Source organism: Lonchura striata, chromosome 5, assembly GCF_046129695.1.
Source record: "Lonchura striata isolate bLonStr1 chromosome 5, bLonStr1.mat, whole genome shotgun sequence".
NCBI classification, from domain to species: Eukaryota; Metazoa; Chordata; class Aves; order Passeriformes; family Estrildidae; genus Lonchura; species Lonchura striata.
The window spans coordinates 11,022,265-11,043,422 of record NC_134607.1 but is presented as its reverse complement, the minus strand read 5'-3'; the positions used below and the strand labels follow the sequence as shown (position 1 = coordinate 11,043,422).

General features: G+C 49.8%; 1 protein-coding gene across 1 annotated transcript; it reads left to right on the top strand.

Annotated features, from left to right (window-relative positions):
* Positions 1-184: 184 nt before the first annotated feature.
* Positions 185-10,327, top strand: LOC110472977 (putative G-protein coupled receptor 19). Its single transcript, XM_077783105.1, is given in 3 exon segments — positions 185-773; positions 9,664-9,927; positions 9,930-10,327. Coding segments are annotated over 3 exon segments (1,251 nt in total).
* Positions 10,328-21,158: the final 10,831 nt, after the last annotated feature.

Genomic DNA, 21,158 nt, shown 5'->3' with positions numbered 1-21,158 from the left:
TATAGTGTCACTATCTATTTCTGACCCTTTTCTCTGAAATCTACTGCTCTAAGGAGTATGGAGACTACTTAAGAGTTATCTTTTATTGATTAGTTTGGGCTTTTCACACAGAGTTGTTCAACAGAAACTTCTCTCCTTTCTGTCTGCAGCCTGAGCAAAAGATTTAGCCGAGTTTTCTCACAGCATGGATAACAGCAGTGGTCCTGTTCTCCTTACCTTGCTCCTGCTGCAGAACATGAGCAGCCCCAAAGCCTCCTCCCCTCCTGCTGGCTACGACATGGCAGAACCTCCAGCCCTGGGAACCGGCCCCAGCAGGAACCACTCTCTGGTAGAATATGGGCTGAGGTCCGGGGAAATCGCAGCTGCCAGCATGGCTTGGGGAGTGCTGTGGCTGATCTCTGTCTTGGGAAACTTCCTCGTTTGCTTAGTGATTCACAGGAGCAGGAGGACGCAGTCCACCACCAACTACTTTGTAGTGTCCATGGCCTGTGCTGACCTCATAAGCAGTATGGGGAGTGCACCCTTCCTGCTGCTGCAGCTGAGCTCCGGGCGGTGGATGCTGGGCAGCGGGGTGTGCCGGCTGGTCAGGTACATCCAGTACCTCACACCTGGGGTCCAGATCTACGTGCTCCTCGCCATCAGTGTGGATCGATTCTACACTCTCATACATCCCTTGAATTTAAGGGTTTCCAAGGAAAAAGCCAAGAGAATGACTCTGGTCTCTTGGCTCTGTGGTGCTCTGTTTGCATCACCAGCCTATTTTCTCTATGGCTCCAGAAGTTGCCGCGCTCCTCAGCCCCAAATGCCCACTGATCTTACGCTCAACCCCGGCTAGCTCTGCACCTGGGGTGAGGACGGGCAACGAGGCACCTCCCGCTGCGCCCTAGCGGGGTTAGAGAGGTGTCCCCGTGGGTCCTGATTTACGTGGCGAAGCCCCGCAGGAAAAAGGAAGCCTGGATCCAGCCTGGATTAAATGCTCCTTTAATAAGTGGCCAACGTGGCCAAACGTAGAGAAGACAAACGGGCAGACTGGAACCCCGAGTGGGGTTTGGGACAGACTTTTATAGGGTTTAGGAGGGGAATGGGAGTGGTGACCAGGGAGGGGGAAACCAATGGGAGACGGAGAAGGGAGTGGCCCCAGGGTGGGGTGATTCCGCCTGGTCCAATGGGAAGGGGACATGGGAGTGGCCCCAGGCCCTTGCCCAATCACTCGGTGCCCTGAGTGGAAGCTTCTGGAGAGAGGGGAAGGAACACCGAGTGACAGACAAGGCACCTGGGAGGGGACAGGGGGATGACACAGAAGACTGACAGGTATTTGGGAAGGCGGGAAAGGAGGACCAGGCGGGAAAACAGAACAAAAGGATGTACCAACTTAACAAATAGGGGGGAACCAGGGACGAACCATTGGGGAAACACAAATTCTTAAAACCGTACATAAAATATATAAAAACGCACCACCACATCTCCCCCTTTTTTGTTTAAAAAGAAAAGAAGAAGAGGGAGGTAAAACATAAGTCTTTAAACTGGGGAGTTAAAGTCTTTTGTTTCTTCTTCAAACCAGACATCGTTCTCAGTTTGGTCTTTCTTTTGCTGCTCTTTGGTGTTGAGGGGCTGGAGCTCACTGGGGTCGGACATTGCGGTGTGGTTGACTCTGATGTTGCTGTCAAGGGCTCTCATCAGCAGCCTCTTGACTACACTGAAGCCTACAGTAAAGGCAATGAGTCCCAGCAGCAGCATGATGCCTGTTTGTACTAGAGAACGGATCCACCCAGCGAGGCCCCATCCTTCAAAGAGGGAGTCCAGCCATCCGGCGGACTCCTTCTGAATGTGGTGGATCATCTCCTGCATTTGTGAGATGGAAACTCGGACGTCCTCAGCCTTGGATGTTAGATTCATACAACACAGTCCTGCAAACTCCTTGCAACGATGATTATGCAATAATAAAAGGAAATCAATGGCCGCTCGATTTTGCAAAGTAGCTTGTCTCGTTGTTTCCTCATCTGTAAGGAGGTTGCTAAGGGCGGCTGATGTAATGTTGGCTTGTTTTACAACCCAGCATTCAAGTCCGGCCAATTCATTGAATGCTTGAGCTATGGATAACCACGGAAGAAACGTGGTGGTTACCACGCTCTTAGTTTTTGACCAATGAGTGACTTCGTCCTTGCAGTTTTCGTCTAAATCTACGAGATCTGTGTCTCTTTTTTGTCGTGCCAATTGACCTGTAGAATTTAGCTGTTTCCAATGAGCTATTTGTGTTTTGTTAGGTGTAAACAAGCTCAGCTGCCCAAAAGTGCACGGCCCTCCGACCAGATGAGGGGGGATGCCTGCCCACGCTCGGTCGCCACAAATTAAAAACACACCCTTGGGGAGAGCGTGGGGTTGGTGGTCTGGGGTGGAAAAGCCAGGAATGTGTAGGACTTGATCACACCAATTTTTTGCCAGGTATTCGGGGATGGTTTGAACTACTTTTCTTTGAGGGTGAGCAAAAGGGTTATCGGAAACGAAAAAATGGATACAGGTGTAGGCTAAGGAGGACCCGAGCAGCTCTAATTCCTCGGGGTCCTTTTCTAGCAGGGGGAACGCTCTAACCCACTTCCTCCAGAGCTCAGGCTCCCTCAGGGTGTGGGTGAAGAAGATGCTGGCTCTGGATTTAGAGGGCGGAGCGGAGGCGTTGGGGGGTAAGGCAAAGGGGAAACTCTTTAGGGGAAACGGGATCCCCACGAGACAAGACAGGAATGGGTTAGCGGCTGAGGAGGTGGACAAACATAGGTGATCCTGATTCAGGGATTTGGCGAGGGTCGTCCACACGTTGGCGGGCGGCTGAGGAACGACCCAGGAATGCAGGAGACGAGGGGCGATGGAGAGGCCCAGAAGGATGAGGTATATTGGTGGAAACATGTTGGGTGAACCGGTGGTGGTGGGCGCAATTCTGCAAAATAAACTGAAACGAAAATTAATACTTAAAATTAATGGGGAGGTCCATTCTCCAAAGAAAAAGGGACTCTGTGGAGCTTAGGAAGGGGAACGGGAGGTCATATAAAAACGAATCGAAATCGGGGGAAGGGGACCTCCTCCGCCTGCGGAGGGCTGCATGTCCCACCTGAGGACTTGATGGTCTCTTTTCGGTGTTTTTTGGGACATAGGGCCGGACGAACTTGGAAGGGACCCATCTCAGGCCTGAGGGCGTGGATACGCAAGCGTATCCCCGTCCCCAGGTGACTAAGTCATAGGGTCCCTCCTGCCGCCAGGTCTCTGGATCTTTAACGAGAACTGGCGGCCTCTCCCTGACCTGGCTCTGCTCCGACGCCTTGAAATGCCTCACAATGGGAGGGTTGAGGCAATCAAACGAACAATTTAAAAAATTCAAAGTGAACAGGGCTTGCGACAATTGGACCTGGGGGGACTCATGCCTGGATGCTGAAAGTTGTTGTTTCAGCATCCTCTTGATGTTTTGATGAGTCCGTTCCACCACCGCTTGACCTGAGGGGGAATAGGCGATGCCGGTCTTGTGTTCTATTCCCCATTGTTGCAGGAAGCTGGCAAATTCCCTGGAGGTATACCCGGGGGCATTGTCTGTTTTGATTAATTTGGGGACGCCCAGCATGGAGAAGGCTTGGACCAGATGTTTCGCAATGTCCTTTGCCCTCTCCCCGGTGTGGGCAGAGGCGAAAACTGCCCCAGAGAAGGTATCCACAGAGACATGGACGTACTTCTGCTTCCCGAAGGAAGGGACATGAGTAACGTCCATTTGCCACACCTCACAGGACTGGAGACCCCTGGGATTAGCCCCTGCGCTCACCGATGGTAAGGGGAGCGACTTACAGGACGGGCAGGTTGCCACGATGGCCTTGGCCTGCTCCCGGGTTAGGCGGAATTCCCGGACCAGACCAGGTGCATTCTGATGATGGAACTGGTGGCTGATCTTGGCCTGTTGGAACTTCTCCGGGAGTGGCGCCAGCTGCACGGGGGCGGCCGCGAGGGCATCGGCATGCCAATTACCCTCGGCCAAGAACCCCGGCAGGTCGGTGTGGGACCTTATGTGCATTACATAAAAGGGTTGCTCTCGGTGGGAGATTAGCCTAACCAGCTTTGAGAGCAACTTATTGAGGGCCTCGTTGGAAACACCCTGCAGGATTGCATCCTGTGCCCTAGATACTACACCTGCTACATATGCCGAATCTGTGACCAAATTGAAGGGTTCAGAGAACCTCTCAAAAGCCCTGACGACTGCGGCCAACTCAGCTAGCTGTGGGGATCCCTCCACCACAGCGACATCAGACTCCCACCGCTGAGTCTGAGGATCCTTCCAAGTCACCACTGACTTGTGGGACCCTCCGGACGCGTCAGTGAAAACTGTCAGAGCCTTTAGGGGTTTTTTGCTCTGAATCTGAGTTACTTTGAGCTCAAATTGGACATCCGAATCAAAAATTTTGTGGGCCGGTCTCAAAACAGAAATTTCGCCCGTGTAGCTATCTAGAGCAAACTGCAAGGATTCATTCTCTCGCAGCAGGTGTTCCAACAAGGCCTTGGTGAATTGGCCCGATTCCAATTTTAAAGGTATGTAAATGCACCTAAAGTCTTCACCTGCCAACTCTCGGATCCGCATCCGCGCCTTGCGGATCAGTTCCGCCACCAGCTCCTGTGGCTTAGTTAGTCTTTTGGACCTAGTGTGGCTCAGGAATACCCACTCTATGATTAAGAGTGGGTCCCTTTTGCCCTGGTCCGTGCCCTTTCCCGGGGTCTCTGCCCACTGGAAGATGATGCCGTGGAGGTGTGGCAGTCTGCCCATGATGATGAATTTGAAGGGCAAGCCCGGATCGCACCTGTGGGCCTGCCTGGCAGACATGGCCTCCTGGACCCTCTCTAAAGCAGCTTTGGCCTCTGGGGTGAGCTCCCTGGGAGAACTAGGCTCATCCCCCCCTTTCAATAGATTGAAAAGAGGGGCTAGGTCTTCGTTGGAAATACCTAACCAGGGTCTCACCCAATTCAAAGACCCACACAGCTGCTGGACGTCTGCAAGATTCCGAATTGTGTTTTTGATTGCCAATTTTTGCGGCACAATGGTCCGCTTACTAATTTCCAAACCCAGGTATCTCCAGGGCGGCATCTTCTGAATTTTGTCCTTGCGCAGCTCGAACCCTGCAGCAACCAACGCACTGGTTGTCAGTTCAAGCGCGTGTGTAAGCAGATCGTCATTGGGGGCACAAATCAAGATGTCATCCATATAATGATGGATGATCACGCCAGTTGTGGCTGCGCGCACAGGGGACAGCAATGAAGAGATGTACCATTGGCAAATACTTGGGCTGTTCTTCATGCCCTGTGGAAGTACTCTCCAATGGTACCTCTTCATTGGGGCTTCTCGGTTGATGAAGGGAACCGAGAAGGCAAACCGCGGCGCGTCATCAGGATGTAGGGGAATTTGAAAGAAACAATTCTTGATATCGATAATGGCCAAATTCCAATTTTGGGGTAACATCGCCGGGGACGGCATCCCAGGTTGGGGAGAGCCCATGTCTTCAATTACTGCATTAATGGAGCGGAGGTCGTGAAGAAGCCGCCACTCGTCTTTGGCCGGTTTTTTGAGGACAAAGACGGGGGAATTCCAAGGAGATGTAGTTTCCTGGATATTCCCTTTGGCCAACTGCTCTTCCACGAGCTCCCGGAGCGCTTTTAATTTTTGTTTATTGAGCGGCCATTGCTCCACCCACACTGGAGTATCTGTGAGCCAATTTAGTTTTTGGGTGGGACGCTCCTCAATGGTCGCTGCCCGAAAAACCTGGGGGGTCGGTATGTCAATTGTGACCCCCCATTGGGCCATTAGGTCTCTCCCCCACAAGGGCTCCGTATAGTCTAAAACGAATGGGCGTAGATATACCGATTGCCCATTCGGCCCCTCAATTTTGACGATGTTCTTTGATTGTTTAGCTAATTGGGTGCCCCCTACTCCTTGAATTCTTCCCGCCACGTTCTGCAGCTCCCAACGCGACGGCCAATCCCGCTCGGGAATGACCGTGACGTCTGCCCCTGTGTCCAGGAGTCCGTTGATGTGCTTGTACTCCTGGCCCTTCCACATATAGCATCCCAACTTCGGCCTTTCCTTCCCGATGACCTGGGCCCGGCACACCTGGTAACTTTTCTTTGCCGACTTTTTCCATAAATCTTCGGGGTGCACCGGAGGCCCAGATATTGGAATAGCTTGGGCGATGATTTGGCCCTTGGGAAGGAAGACCGGAGGATGGGAGCAATGCAGCCACAAAACTAACTGATCAGGGTCTTTGGATGTTAAGCAGGGAGCGATTGTAATGTCAAGTGGCGTGTATTTTGTGTCCCCAAGGACGATGTACTTACTGCGGATGTTCCTCCAGGTCCCTGGGTTCTTTGCGTTGACCGTGATGAAGTGCCAATTGTCGTCTTTCAGACACAGAGCCTCAGTCAGGGCCAACCTATATGGGGAGAAGCCGGAAGAGGTGTTAAGGATTGGCTTGGGATGGTCGGGGTTCCGGCCAAGCCAAGCGGCAGGGATAAAGTCGACATCCTCCCGCATATAGGCCGGTTCGTTCGTCCGGTTTCTAGATGTCTTGTCCTGTGAAAAAGAGTCCTCAGGTGGGGTGCAAATGTCGTTATTGTCCCTCCCCTCCTCCGATGTTACCTTCCCCACCACACTTCTGTCCACACGCAGGGAGGGACTGCGCTCCGGGACTAGTTTTTTGGTCTAGCCCCCAAATTAGGGGTAGACCTCCCCTGCTGCTGTTTGTAATGCAGAAATTCCTCCCTCAGGGGACACTTGGTGGCCCAGTGTCCCCCCTGCCCGCAGAGGTAACACTTCTCCGGCTGCGGGGGTCCTCTCAGGGGAGCTCCTGGCTGGCGGCGGTTGGCTGATGGAGTAGCCGGCGGCGTCGGGGCAGCGGCGAAGGACACCCTCCTGGATGGAACTTGAGGGGTCCTCCGCGGATCCTCAGCAGGGACCGTGACCTTCTTCGCACACACCTGTAACATCGCCTGCAGGGTGGGCTCAGGTTCCAGAGGGAGGCTCAGGATTGCTTGCCGACAGGGCTCGTTAGCATTCTGCTTGGCCACTGTGGCAAGCATCCCCTCCCTCAACCGCTCATCAGGAACCTGAGCCTCCATCGCCCGATGCAGGCGGTCCACGAAGGCCACGAATGGTTCACCTGGTCCCTGCTTAATAGACAAAAAGTCAACGGCCGCCCCGCGCGATCTTAAAGTTATGAGCGCCTTTTCCGCTGCCCTTGCGCTGACTTGCAGCGCGCCCCTCGGGATCTTCTCCGCTTGTTTGGCCCCCTCCTTCCACTCCCCCTCCCCGCACAGATGGTCGAGGGAGATAACTGCCCCATCCCCATCCCTGGAGGTCTCTGCAGAGGCCCAGAGGTCAGGGAGAACATCCCTTATCTCCTGCTTCCATTCAGACTCCCATATCAGGAACTCCCCATGCGAGATGAGGCATGATATGAGGGTCCGAATGTCTGCGGGGACATATTCGGCCGCGGAGAAGGTCGCTTTAAGCAGGCCCCGAAAATATTCGCTCTCCCGGCCAAACTCCCTCTGTGCCTTGCAGAGCTCTTTTATCACATGCTGTGGGATGGGGGACCACTGTGCGAGGGGCCCGGCTCCCTGCCGCGGTGTGTAGATGACCGGCGCGGCAGAGAAGGCCGGAAGGGGCGGAGATGGTTCCGGGTTCCCACGCCCCCCCCCCTCCGGAACCGATGTCGTGGGAACCGGAAGTCGAAGCGTGGGAACTAGGGGGCGGGGCGGAAGGGGCGTGGCCAGGAGCGGGGGGAGTGGCTGGATGGTAACTCCCCTCCCTGGAGGTGGAGTCAGGGGGCGGGGTATACCCCGCGTCACCAGGGGCGTGGTTGGGGTAGGGTGGAGGAGGGACATGGGCGGGGAGATCTGGGGAAGGGGCGGAGTTTCGGGAGGCGGGAAGGAAGGGGTTATGGGAAGGGGGAGCACAAGTGGCGGGAAAAGCCATGCGGCCTCCGCCATCTTGTGCCCGGGGGAAAGAGGGAGAAGGGCGGCCATTTTGTGCCAGCCCGGGAGAAGGGGCATAAGAAGGATTTTTGGGGTTTGGGGACAACTGAAACTGAATAGAACTCCTACGGGACGGGGCTGTACACGATGGGGAAGAAGGGGTACGGGAAGAGGCAAGGACGGCGCCAGTCCTGCCATGAGGGGAGTTAGGGGCAGAGGGCGAGGAAAGAGGTTTAGGATTGCTACTCCTACCCACAGAACCGGGGAGCGGTTTGTCAGATGGCTGTGGCAAGTTTCCGTAATTGTTCTTTACAATATCGCGAATTTGTAAAGCCAATAAGGTGAATTTTGCGAGAGAGAGGTCTGACCTACGTAAGATCTCTCTCCCGACTTGGTCCCAAAAGGGGACTTGATATAATTTTGCGGCCGAAACATCGGGGAATGCTTGCGACAACCATTTGACAAAGCGCTTAACTTCATTCTTTTTTACCTTCATCCCTCCCACTAAAAGGATTCCCGCAACTTGGATATAAAGGCTTTTCTGGGGCACTGACAGTCTCGCACCCATTGCTGTCAGATGTTAATTGGTGCCCCAGGAGGTACAACCAGAAAATAACTAAAGAAACCAAGAAGACTATCCCCCCCGCTCTTCCCCTACCCTCGAGCACTCCCGCCCGGGAAGGGAGGCAACCAAACCCAGTGAGGGATAGGGGAGAGCCGGACCGTCCCTACGCCGTCCGCACGGCGAGGGCCCACCAAGGGAGGGATAGAAAAGAAAAAGCTGATTGTACCTGTCCCGACGAGGCGGAGACCGACGCCGGTGGTGCTGCCGACGCTGCCGGCTCCGTCCCCCGGGAGCGCAGCTCTCTAAAACGGAGCGCGCTCCAACCGGGGGTGGTTGACGGCCACGAGGGTTTGCTGCAGGGGTCCGGGAGACCCCCAACTCCTCTTCCGCAGGGTCCTAGGCGTAAATCCAGGGCCCCACGTTGGGCGCCAACTTGCCGCGCTCCTCAGCCCCAAATGCCCACTGATCTTACGCTCAACCCCGGCTAGCTCTGCACCTGGGGTGAGGACGGGCAATGAGGCACCTCCCGCTGCGCCCTAGCGGGGTTAGAGAGGTGTCCCCGTGGGTCCTGATTTACGTGGCGAAGCCCCGCAGGAAAAAGGAAGCCTGGATCCAGCCTGGATTAAATGCTCCTTTAATAAGTGGCCAACGTGGCCAAACGTAGAGAAGACAAACGGGCAGACTGGAACCCCGAGTGGGGTTTGGGACAGACTTTTATAGGGTTTGGGAGGGGAATGGGAGTGGTGACCAGGGAGGGGGAAACCAATGGGAGACGGAGAAGGGAGTGGCCCCAGGGTGGGGTGATTCCGCCTGGTCCAATGGGAAGGGGACATGGGAGTGGCCCCAGGCCCTTGCCCAATCACTCGGTGCCCTGAGTGGAAGCTTCTGGAGAGAGGGGAAGGAACACCGAGTGACAAACAAGGCACCTGGGAGGGGACAGGGGGATGACACAGAAGACTGACAGGTATTTGGGAAGGCGGGAAAGGAGGACCAGGCGGGAAAACAGAACAAAAGGATGTACCAACTTAACAAATAGGGGGGAACCAGGGACGAACCATTGGGGAAACACAAATTCTTAAAACCGTAAAATATATAAAAACGCACCACCACAAGAAGTGACCACCACTGCAACTTTTTCCTCCCCAGTTCTTGCCTAGGAGCTGCCTCTGGTGTCATCCACCTCTCAGTGCTGTTGTTTTTGATCCCATCACTCCTCATTATCCACTGCTACCAGAAGCTCTTCACCTGCATTTGGAGAAGTGGCACTGAGGACACAGGTGGCAGGAGGACAATGAATCTTGTCTCAAGAAGAAAAGTGAAAACTGTCAAGATATTCTTCATCTTTGTCTTGGATTTTCTTCTGTTCTGCCTTCCTTCTTCATGGTACAGTTGTGGCACCCACAGGAAACAGACTACAGAAAGAGCTCCTTGCTTTTCCTGGCCATCACCTGGATCTCTTTCAGTTCCTCAGCCTCTAAGCCAACCCTCTTCTACATCTATAATGCAAACTTCAGAAGAGGGATGCAACAAATTTGTTGCATGTGGAAATACCCTAGAAGCAACATCTACACTATTACCACCAGTTCCAGGACAGCTGAAAATAATCACATTATCCCAGCTGGTGCTGGGATATCCCAGCACCAGCCCAGCCTCACAAAGACTCCACCTGTGATGCTTTTAAGAGTTTTTAGAGAAGTTAAGGAGCATGAGCTTGCCAGGCCTGGTGAATCCAATCCCACAAATACATTTGCCAAGAGGGTTTCATTACTTTGAAAAGGAATGGATGAGCTGTGGGGGTGCTATGTTCCCCCAGAAGAAGGAGGATATTTTAGTCTTTTGAAGCAATAAATAGGTGCATATTTTATACCAGCTCCTCAGGTAGAAAAGAATAAATGGTCTGTATTATTTAACGGCTTGGGTTTGATGCATTTGTTCTATTTCATTTCAGTTTTTACCTTCTGCTTCAGGGAACTCCTTTCCTGGAATCTACAAGAGTCCTTACACTCTCTGGCTTTAGGGAGAAAAGGGAAAGAAAGAAATACTGATTGTTACAATCCCTGTAAAGGATGGGCCATAGTGTATAAGTGCCTAAATCCACCCAAAGCCAGCTAGGCTTCCTTCCAGTATGTCCCTGGGCATATTCCTGCACTGAGCTTGTCCATCTTTTTCAGGCCTCATTGGTCTGGTGGCCAGGGTGGTGTTGAGTTAATGGCTTGACTGGATCATCTGAGGGATCTTTTCTAACCTAAACAATTCTAGGACTCTGTCTCCTTCCAGTCTTCCTGTGCCTACATTTCTCTTTGGGAATAACCTCCTGGAAAAGTTACAGCAGATTGTTTCAGCAGGGTTTGATTGCAGAAGGGGTTCCTGGACAAATTTCCAACTCACAGCTTAGGACTCCTCCTCCACACAGGCCCCAATGGATGAGCTCAGGCTCTGCCTGTTCCAGTGTGTGACTATGGAGCCACAGAGCCATTATTCCATTGAATGGAGTTTTGGAATATCCTGGCTTGGAAGGAAGCCCTGGCCCTGCACAGAGACCCCAAAAATCCCACCCTGTTCCTGAGAGTGTTGTCCAAACGCCCCTGGAGCACTGGCAGCCTTGGGGCTGTGACCAATCCCTGGGGAGCCTTTCCCTGATATCCAACCTAAGCTTCCCCTGACCCAGCTCCAGCCATTGCCTCAGGTCCTGTCCCTGGTCCCAGAGAGCGGATCTGCCCCTCTGCTGTCCCTTGGGAGGAAGCTGCAGATTCTACTGAGGGCTCCCCTTGGTCTCCTCCAAGTCAGTTTTCTCCCCTCACAACTGAAAATACAATTTCTCAGTTACTGCATGCTGTTTGTCTCCCCAAAACAGGACAAGGCTCTTTCAACAACCTCTGTAAAACAAACTCAGTAGATTTTTTCAGGCAAACACAAGTGGATTCATCCCTGGTAATATTTTCCCCATGGAAACAAGATGGTGACACTGTCATGTGTAAATCTGGACTAGGTAGTGCTGCTTTTCTTAAATTTCATCTTTTTCTCCTGTGCCTCAGGACATGTTTATGCAGATGATAATTGGTTTTTTTGGTAGCAATATGCTTGTGCCCCTGACTGTGCCCAGGAGTTCTGGTTTTAATCTGTTTGTTTCTTATTACAACAGGGCTGTAATATTTTCATTACTAATACAGTATCTCACAATGACTTCATCCTCTTTAGCACAATTATTGGTCAGAATGCATTATGAATGATGGACAGTGAATTATTACTAATGCTAATTAAAATATAAACTTTGCAATTACTGATTTCCACAAGATTTTTGGTAATTTTACAGATTTTGAGGAATGGAATGTCCGTCCTTTGTTAACAGCTGATGGAAAAAGGACAAGGAAATAGATGATGGATATTTTGTAGCAGTGTCTGATAAATGTTCAAAGCTAAGACTAATTATTTAAATTATGTAAATCTTTGTATTCTCAAAGTTAATTCTGAAATGAACATGTCCAGTGATCAAAGACAGCGAGGCATCTGAGTGAGTATTTGGGCTTGAGCATCCAAAAAAAGTTGAATCTGTCCTGAACCTGAAAATTTTACATCCTGAACTAAAAATTGAATTGTTAGCAGTAGTAAGGTGCAGTAGTAAGGTGCATGAACACACCTCTAGAGTGTATACAAGCTGCAGACATGGGATATAAAATGACACTGAATATTATATAATGCATTCATAAGTATCTCTTATAAATAATAATTGTTTTTCCAATTAAAAAGGAGTGAATATTTGCATCCTCATTTTCAGCATATGTGTCAGATATACCCCATTGCCCTCATGATGAGGAGTCATTGTCAAAGCCAAGAGAAACGCTGTGTATTTCTACACCCCTCTGCTCCTATACATACTCAGGACGACACTTTGCAAATCAGTTTGAAATACTCAACAATGCCTTAAGCCAGTCTTACTGAACTTCTGAAGTACTGCTGTATATTTTCACTAGAACATTCTTACTTAGAAACCACTCAGAATTTTATCTTATTTTCCACATTACGGTAACATAAGAAGAGACCTTTTGTTGTTGAAAGCATGTAATGCCAGTCCCAGAACAGGATCAGCTGCAGGTGTTATATGTTAGCTTTGAGTTCCTGTTTCATGACTTCAGTGTGGGTCACTTGCACATCTTGGGTTGCAGTATCAAAAATTATTGATTTCTTTTAAAATCCTCTCCAAATTTTCCTGGTCTTCTTAGAAAGAACCCAGTAAGTCACAATTATTGTTTACAAGTCAGCTTTCAGTAGAGTGATCTATGTTCAGCACACTGCTGCATTTGGTAGATTTTACTCCTGATGAACATCAAAAGAACACCCTCCAGCTTTGGGAGGGTGCTTTTAAAGAAACATTTATGGGATGTTCTAGTTGCTAGAGCACATAGCTCTCAAGCTCATTCCATTTTTCCACAATCTTTACTTCCAAGGCTTCTTTTCTACAACAAATTTTAAGCAGATCTTATCCCAGATACCTTTATTTAGATTTCCTGGATTCTGCCAAGCTAAAGACAGTCCCAGATTTCCAAAAACTGAAATGCCTCAGATGCCAAGTGTCTTTGCTGAGCTCATCATATCTAGCTGATTGTGTTGATTCTGGGAAGAATGTAGGATCTGCTTCTCTGCTGGAAATGTCCTGGTTGACATTCTGGGCACTCAGAGTGGTGGGGTGGTACTCACCAGGGAGCTCCCCGTCCTTCTTTGTGTAGGAGAGCTAAGTCAGCTTGGCTTATTGGGATTGCTTGGAATGCAGTGGCAAAACCCTTGGCCAGCCTTTGTGCTTGTGCTCTTTAAATCTCTGCAGAACACACTAAGCCTGACTTTCTGCATGTTATGTGCTCTGGAATCAGTGAGGGGTTTAGAACTGCCAGAGAAAGCAATAGACAGCTCTCTCAAAAAATTACAGGCGATAGAAGTAAGAAATAAGAAAATATGCTCCACTTTGAGCATGAGGTGAATAATTTCAGAAGAGTTACTGCCCAAGGCTCCAGCTTAGCTGAAAAGGAAAGTAAAGTAGACCTGGTACATTAATAATTTCAAGTTCAGTTTACTGCTCTTCAATATCAGCTTGGTAATCAATTGAAGGTTATATAAAAGAGCCCACAGCTCACAAAAAAGACACTTTGTGGAAACTTTAGATAAAATTAATAAAATGTCATAGATGACTGTTTTAAACTCTTATATGTAAATGTAAAAATGCCCAACTGCACTTACTCTGAAGGGATCACTGTCATCTTTTCAAGCTGCCTCTTCAGTTATAACACACAGCTCCTATGTAAAGAGTCTCTCCTGAAGCAATACTTCTATTTGATCAATCTTTTCAGATATATTTGAAATAAGCACCCACTTTTCATGGTATTCTGTTACAACCCTAGAACCAATACCAGTATTCTTTTCCTCCAGTGCATCACTAATGATTTAAACAAACCAAATCAAACAATGCTGGGACACAATATAATTAAAGAAAGGAATCAAGTAACAGCTGATGTTAACTGAGCAAGAATTTATATTGTCTCTTATTATTTGAAGGTTCTCTGTGGCTCCTATCTGGTTACCTCTTCAGCAGTGACCATAGGAAACCTATTTCATGAAGTAATTTTGTCTTCCTTTAGTGCAACATAAGGATACTTTGCTCTACATGGTAGCAGTTTATTTTAGTTAATCTGCTTTATTAATATCTGGATATTGAAAATGCTGTGGATTTATATAAAGCTATGCTATGATTTATTATGAAAGAATTCTGCTGGCCTAGTGAAGAGCACTTAAACTGCACACCAAGATTGTCCAGGTGGAATAACATGAAAACATGAAATTTGGGTGCATCATTATTAAAATTACTCTCATTGAGTGCATTGTAATTATTGTTTGATTTCCCATAGTGCCTCAAGTAGCAAGCAGGATCAGGACCCTGTGATGCTGGCATTTGTCCAATAGAAATTAGCACTCTTGAAACTTTGCTGAACTATGGTGCAAAAGTCATGGAATCAAACCTTTTCCCAGCAGCAGAGGAAAACACATTTCTTTGTCAGTTCTTTCACCTGGTTCTTCAGCTTTCATCTTCCCCCCTCCTTGTTGTGAGAGACAACCTAAAATAGCAACGATACCAAGCTAAGAGACTGAGGCACAAAGTATGTATATTTTTCATGGGCCTGAACTACTGTGGAATAATAGTTAAGCCATGCAAGTGATTTGCTTATCTGAGATTTTTCACATACACGTGCACACACACGCACACACACGCACACACACAAAGATAAGCTGAATACTTGAAATCCCTGCTGAAATTAAAAATGTGGGGTTTTTTTAGGAGATGTGTGTTGGATGGCTGTGGACTCATCAGGGCTCATAAAAATGAGAGTTAACAGGAATTGAAGTCCCTCACCACTGTAATAGTGGTGAGATGTGATTTTTGGGTGGGTGGGGGTCTGGGGCAGGGCAGGGGGTTTTTGGACAGGGTCTCTTTGCTCTCTCAAGAGTGCTGAATCCTATGAGTACCACTGAATATCCTTTGGAAAGGGATACATCCTCAGAGTATGGTTCCAGTACACAAGCTGTTGTACTTCGTTGGTTTTGTTTTGGGATGGTTATGGATACCAGTTATCAGTGAGGTTTATTTTAAAATCTGTCTTGGTTTGACAAGACAGGAGTCTGTGAAGGAGGGCAAAAGCCTCCTGTGCAATGGAGAAGGTAAACCCCCTCCAAATTACCAGGATTTTTAAATTAAACGGCTCTCAGGCAAAGATATGGGAATGGGAGTAACAATTCTTTACTAGGAGAAAACTAGATAATAATTTAAAAAGGCAAATGCAATTGGTACAAACAAAACTAGTGATAAAGTCTACAACCTGAGGAGTCAGGGTGTTGGTAGCAGTCTGGTTGAAATGATAGCTGCTCCTCTTGCAGTGGCTGATGAATTGCAGCTGAAGTGGTGATCTTTGGAAGGGTATAGTTTTCTCTGAAGATCTGGTGGCAGTTGGGCCGGTCTTCCTCTGCGCCGGGGCCGCCTCTGAGCTCCGCTGCTGCCGCCTCACCTTGCTCCGGCCGCTTCTCTCGGGAGTCCTGCCGAAGGAGCTGCTTCTCTGGGAAATCCCACAAAGAGAGAGCCGCTCTGTCTCCCAAAAGGTACCACTTTATACAATAAAAGAGTGCTTGGCTTCCCCCTCCGGGTGGAGCATCTCACAATGGGATGGTGTTACATTACCAGCCCTGCAGTGAGTCAGTCAATGGCCCATTAACAAACCATTACCTCTTTGGAGCAAACTATTGTTCTTGGAAGAGATAACAAACCTGCCCAACCTCCAACAGATGGCAAATAGAATACAAGCTTATCTTACAAACCAGGACATTATCCACCCCTTATTCTATTTCCATCTGCACACAATGAAATCTTACACTCAGTTCTCACTTAAGACCAAGTTTCCCTGTGGTACACAGTGGGTCTCCCCATCTTTCTGCATTACCCACCAAGTGTAACCAGGTCCTTGAGCGAAGACAATCCCACAAATGGGTTGGTCTTTGCCTGAGGTGGGATTAATCCAAACAGTTTTCCCTAAAATACCTTTCATATGTACTACAGGGACCTTATCTCCATCTACTCTGTGTAAGGGTTCTGACTGGGCAGGGCCAGCTCGATTGACAGACCCTCAGGTGTTGACCATCCAGGTTGCTTTTGCCAGGTTAATTTCCCAGTTTCTAAATGTTCCCGCACCAAGTGCCTTTAGGGTAGTCTTAAGGAGTCCGTTGCACCGTTCAACTTTGCCGGCAGCTGGAGCATGATAGGGAATATGATATATCCATTCGATACCATGTTCTCTGGCCCAGGTGTTGATAAGGCTGTTCTTGAAATGGGTGCCATTGTCAGACTCAATTCTCTCAGGTGTGCCGTGTCTCCACAGGACTTGCTTTTCCAAGCCTAAGATGGTGTTCCGGGCAGTGGCATGAGGTACAGGGAAAGTCTCCAGCCATCCAGTGGTGGCTTCTACCATGGTCAGCACGTAGCGCTTGTCTTGGCGTGTCTGGGGCAGTGTGATGTAGTCAATCTGCCAGGCCTCCCCATACTTGTACTTGGACCACCGCCCACCATACCATAGGGGCTTCACCCTCTTGGCCTGTTTGATGGCAGCACACATCTCACAGTCATGGATAACCTGGGAAACACTGTCCATGGTTAGATCCACCCCTCGGTCTCGTGCCCACTTGTAGGTGGCATCTCTGCCCTGATGACCTGAGGCATCATGAGCCCATCGAGCCAGGAACAACTCCCCCTTATGGTGCCAATCTAAGTCTATCTTTGACACCTCTATTTTTGCTGCCTGATCTACCTGCTCGTTGTTTTGGTGCTCCTCATTAGCCCGACTTTTGGGGACATGGGCATCTATGTGACGGACTTTCACCATTAGCTTTTCCACCCGAGAGGCAATGTCTTTCCATATATCAGCAGCCCAGACTGGCTTTCCTCTACGTTGCCAGTTGGCCTTCCTCCACCTTCCCAGCCAGCCCCACAGAGCATTGGCTACCATCCACAAATCAGTATAAAGGTAGAGCTTTGGCCACTTCTCCCTTTCAGCAATGTCCAGAGCCAGCTGAACGGCCTTGAGCTCAGCAAGTTGGCTTGATCCACCTTCTCCTTCAGTAGCTTGTGCAACTTGGCGTGTGGGGCTCCATACGGCTGCTTTCCACTTCCGGTTCATCCCTACGATGCGACAGGAACCGTCAGTGAAAAGAGCATAGCAGGTCTCCTCTGCTGGTAGTTGGTTGTATGGTGGAGCCTCTTCAGCCCTTGCCACTTGTACTTGCTCCTCATCATCAGTGAGACCAAAGTTTTCATCTTCTGGCCAGTTCGTAATTATCTCCAAAATTCCAGGGCGATTCAGGTTTCCAATACGGGCACGCTGAGTGATGAGGGCAATCCATTCGCTCCATGTGGCGTCAGGAGCATGATGGGTAGTAGGAACCTTTCCTTTAAACATCCACCCCAGCACCGGCAGTCGGGGTGCCAGGAGGAGTTGTGCTTCTGTGCCAATTACCTCCGAGGCGGCTTGAACTCCTTCAAAGGCAGCCAAGATTTCCTTCTCTGTGGGAGTGTAGTTGGCTTCAGACCCTCTGTAACTTCGGCTCCAGAATCCCAGTGGTCGGCCTCGAGTCTCCCCAGGCACTTTCTGCCAAAGGCTCCAGGACAACCCATGGTTCCCGGCTGCAGAGTAGAGCACATTCTTGACCTCTGGTCCCGTCCTGACCGGTCCAAGGGCTACAGCATGAGCGATCTCCTGCTTGATCTGGGTGAAGGCTTGTTGCTGCTCAGGGCCCCAGTGGAAATCATTCTTCTTTTGGGTAACCAGATAAAGAGGGCTCACAATCTGGCTATACTCGGGAATGTGCATTCTCCAGAAACCTATGGCACCTAGAAAAGCTTGTGTTTCCTTTTTGCTGGTTGGTGGGGACATAGCTGTGATCTTGTTGATGACCTCAGTGGGAATCTGGCGCCGTCCGTCTTGCCATTTCACTCCCAGGGACTGGATCTCTTGGGCAAGTCCCTTGACTTTGCTCTTCTTGATGGCGAAGCCAGCTTCCAGTAGTATCTGGATGATCCTCTCACCTTTCTCAAACACTTCTGCTGCTGTGCTCCCCCACACAATGATGTCATCAATGTATTGCAGGTGTTCTGGAGCTTCACCCTTTTCTAGTGCAGCCTGGATCAGTCCATGGCAGATGGTGGGGCTGTGTTTCCACCCCTGGGGCAGTCGGTTCTGGGTGTACTGCACGCCCCTCCAGGTGAAAGCGAACTGAGGCCTGCATTCTGCTGCCAGAGGAATGGAGAAAAACGCATTAGCAATATCAATGGTGGCATACCACTTTGCTGCCTTGGACTCCAGCTCGTACTGGAGTTCCAGCATATCCGGTACAGCAGCGCTCAGCGGTGGAGTCACTTCATTTAAGCCACGATAGTCCACAGTCAATCTCCATTCTTTGTCAGATTTGCGCACAGGCCAGATGGGGCTGTTGAAGGGTGAGTGGGTTTTGCTGACCACCCCTTGGCTCTCCAGCTCCCGAATCATTTTGTGGATGGAGATCACGGCATCTCGATCCGTCCGATACTGCCAGCGGTGCACTGTCGAGGTCGCAATTGGCAAGTGTTGTTCTTCTACCCTTAGGAGTCCTACTGCAGAGGGGTTTTCTGACAGTCCAGGCAAGGTGTCCAATTGTTTAATGTCTTCTGCCTCTACAGCGACTATTCCAAAAGCCCACCTGAGTCCCTTTGGGTGTTTGTAATAGCCGTTCCGGAGGAAGTCTATGCCTAGGATACACGGAGCATCTGGGCCAGTCACTATAGGATGTTTCTTCCACTCCTTCCCAGTCAGGCTTACCTCAGCTTCCACCAGAGTCAATTGTTGTGATCCCCCTGTCACACCAGCAATGGAAACAGGCTCTGCCCCCACATGTCCCGATGGTATCAGAGTACACTGTGCACCAGTATCAACTAAAGCATCATATTTTTGTGGCTCTGATGTGCCAGGCCATCGGATCCACACTGTCCAGAAGATCCAGTTTTCCCGTGCCTCTCCCTGGCTAGAGACAGGGCCCCTCTAACACTGGTTATTATTCCTTTCCTGGGCATACATACTAGAGGTCCCTTCAAGGGGGTCTGACAGATCGTACCCACAAGCTTGGTCACGGGAGGTTGAGGCTACCTTCACTTTGGTGGAACTCCCCCGGTTAGAGTTTCCCTCCTTGAGTTGACGGACCTGTGCTGCCAGGACAGAAGTGGGTTTCCCATCCCACTTCCCCATGTCTTCCCCATGGTCACGCAGGAAGAACCACAGATTAGCCCTTGGGGTGTACCCTCTCTCTCTAGCTGGGGATTGTTGGGTGCTGATTCTGGGGCCTGTGACTCTCACGGGTGCTGTATTAACCTTCCTTATCTCCTCCCTCATCTCCTCTTTAAACTCCTTAATCACAGCTGAGATATGAGCCTGCATTGGGCCATTAATCATACTCTCATAATTCCTAAGTTTGTTGGCAACAGAACCCACTGTCTCCCGGTGGGCGTCAGCATTGATTGTTGCAATGAAGGTGGTGTATTGAGATGGCCCAAGATTTGCTGGACTCCACAGCATTTGTCCTGTACACCTGACCTTGTCGGGGTCATTATTGTGTCGTCCATCCCTCCCAAAGAGTACCTCCAATACTGCCACTTCCCTCAGCTGTTGGATCCCTTCCTCGAGGGTCTTCCAGCACATTCTATGATGGTGCTCCTGCATTCTCTCTCTGTGGACAAACCTCTCCCTGACACTCATTAAGAGCCGCTCCCAGAGAGAAAAGGGACCCTGGTTCCCTTACAAAAACCTGATTTATACCCGAGTCCTGGGTCAAGGGTCCCAAGTTCCTTGCCTCACCACCGTCCAGCTGCACACCTGTACCCATAAGATCTCAAACCCGGAGTAACCAAGTAGCATAAGCCTCACGCCCTCGTCGCACAATGTCTTTATGCAGATTACGAAGACTTTCGTACGTCAGGGACTCGGTGATGATAGTAATCTCTGGCTCCCCTGTGGGTTGTGAGGTTCCTCCATTCCTGTCCCTATCTGCAGGGTGCTCTGCTTTTATCTTAGACTTCCTTGTTTCTACCGGGGCAACTGCTGCTGGCTGTGACTGCCTTTGTGGTTCAGCTGGAACCTGGACAGTTGTAACATTAGTGGGTTCCACAGCTGTACTATTAGACTGTCCCTCCTCAGGGCAAATGGCCGGTTTCTCACCAGCTGGGGAAATGCACTCCTTCAGCATCTCTCGTATCTCCTTAACCAGAACCCTCACCCAGTCTGGGTGGTTTATTTCTGAGGTGGGCTGTGGGGCAGGGTCAGGCTCTGGAGCAGCAGCATCTCGAGTCTCTGGGGCAGTGTCAGGTTCTGCAGGAGCATACCTAGCCTCTGGTGTAGGTGTGAGGGTAGTTATCCAGGTTAATCTTCCCTTATCTCTGAGTGCTAAATATAACGGGCCTATCAGCAACACTACCCATTGTATGATATCATTAGCACTTAGAGAGGATCTTAACCCTTTGAGAACTGGTGGAGCAGACTCAAAAAGATGGTTAAAAGGTTGGGAGAAAGTTTCCCCAGGTGCTATTTCCTCGCAGTAGGTACCGTTATTAAAGTAACCCCAAAAACATACAGTTAATGTGTGATAGCTATGAATCCATGTACCTGCCTTCCAGAGGAAATTAAAGATCCATGAATTCCTCACCCAATTAACCCAGAAGCCAAACTTGATAACAGACACAGTAGCCTTAGTTATAGGACCCATTTTCAGATAAGGGTCTGCAAATGGGAAAAGTATAGCTACGATCACATGCCACCCAAATCAAGGGAAACTAGACCACATGGTGATGCTTAAGATGTTTCTACACACAACAAAAAACCAAATTACTTAAGAACTGTTAATCCTTTTTCCGTCTCAATGCCCTCGAGCCTCACGTTGGGCGCCAAAATCTGTCTTGGTTTGACAAGACAGGAGTCTGTGAAGGAGGGCAAAAGCCTCCTGTGCAATGGAGAAGGTAAACCCCCTCCCTCCAAATTACCAGGATTTTTAAATTAAA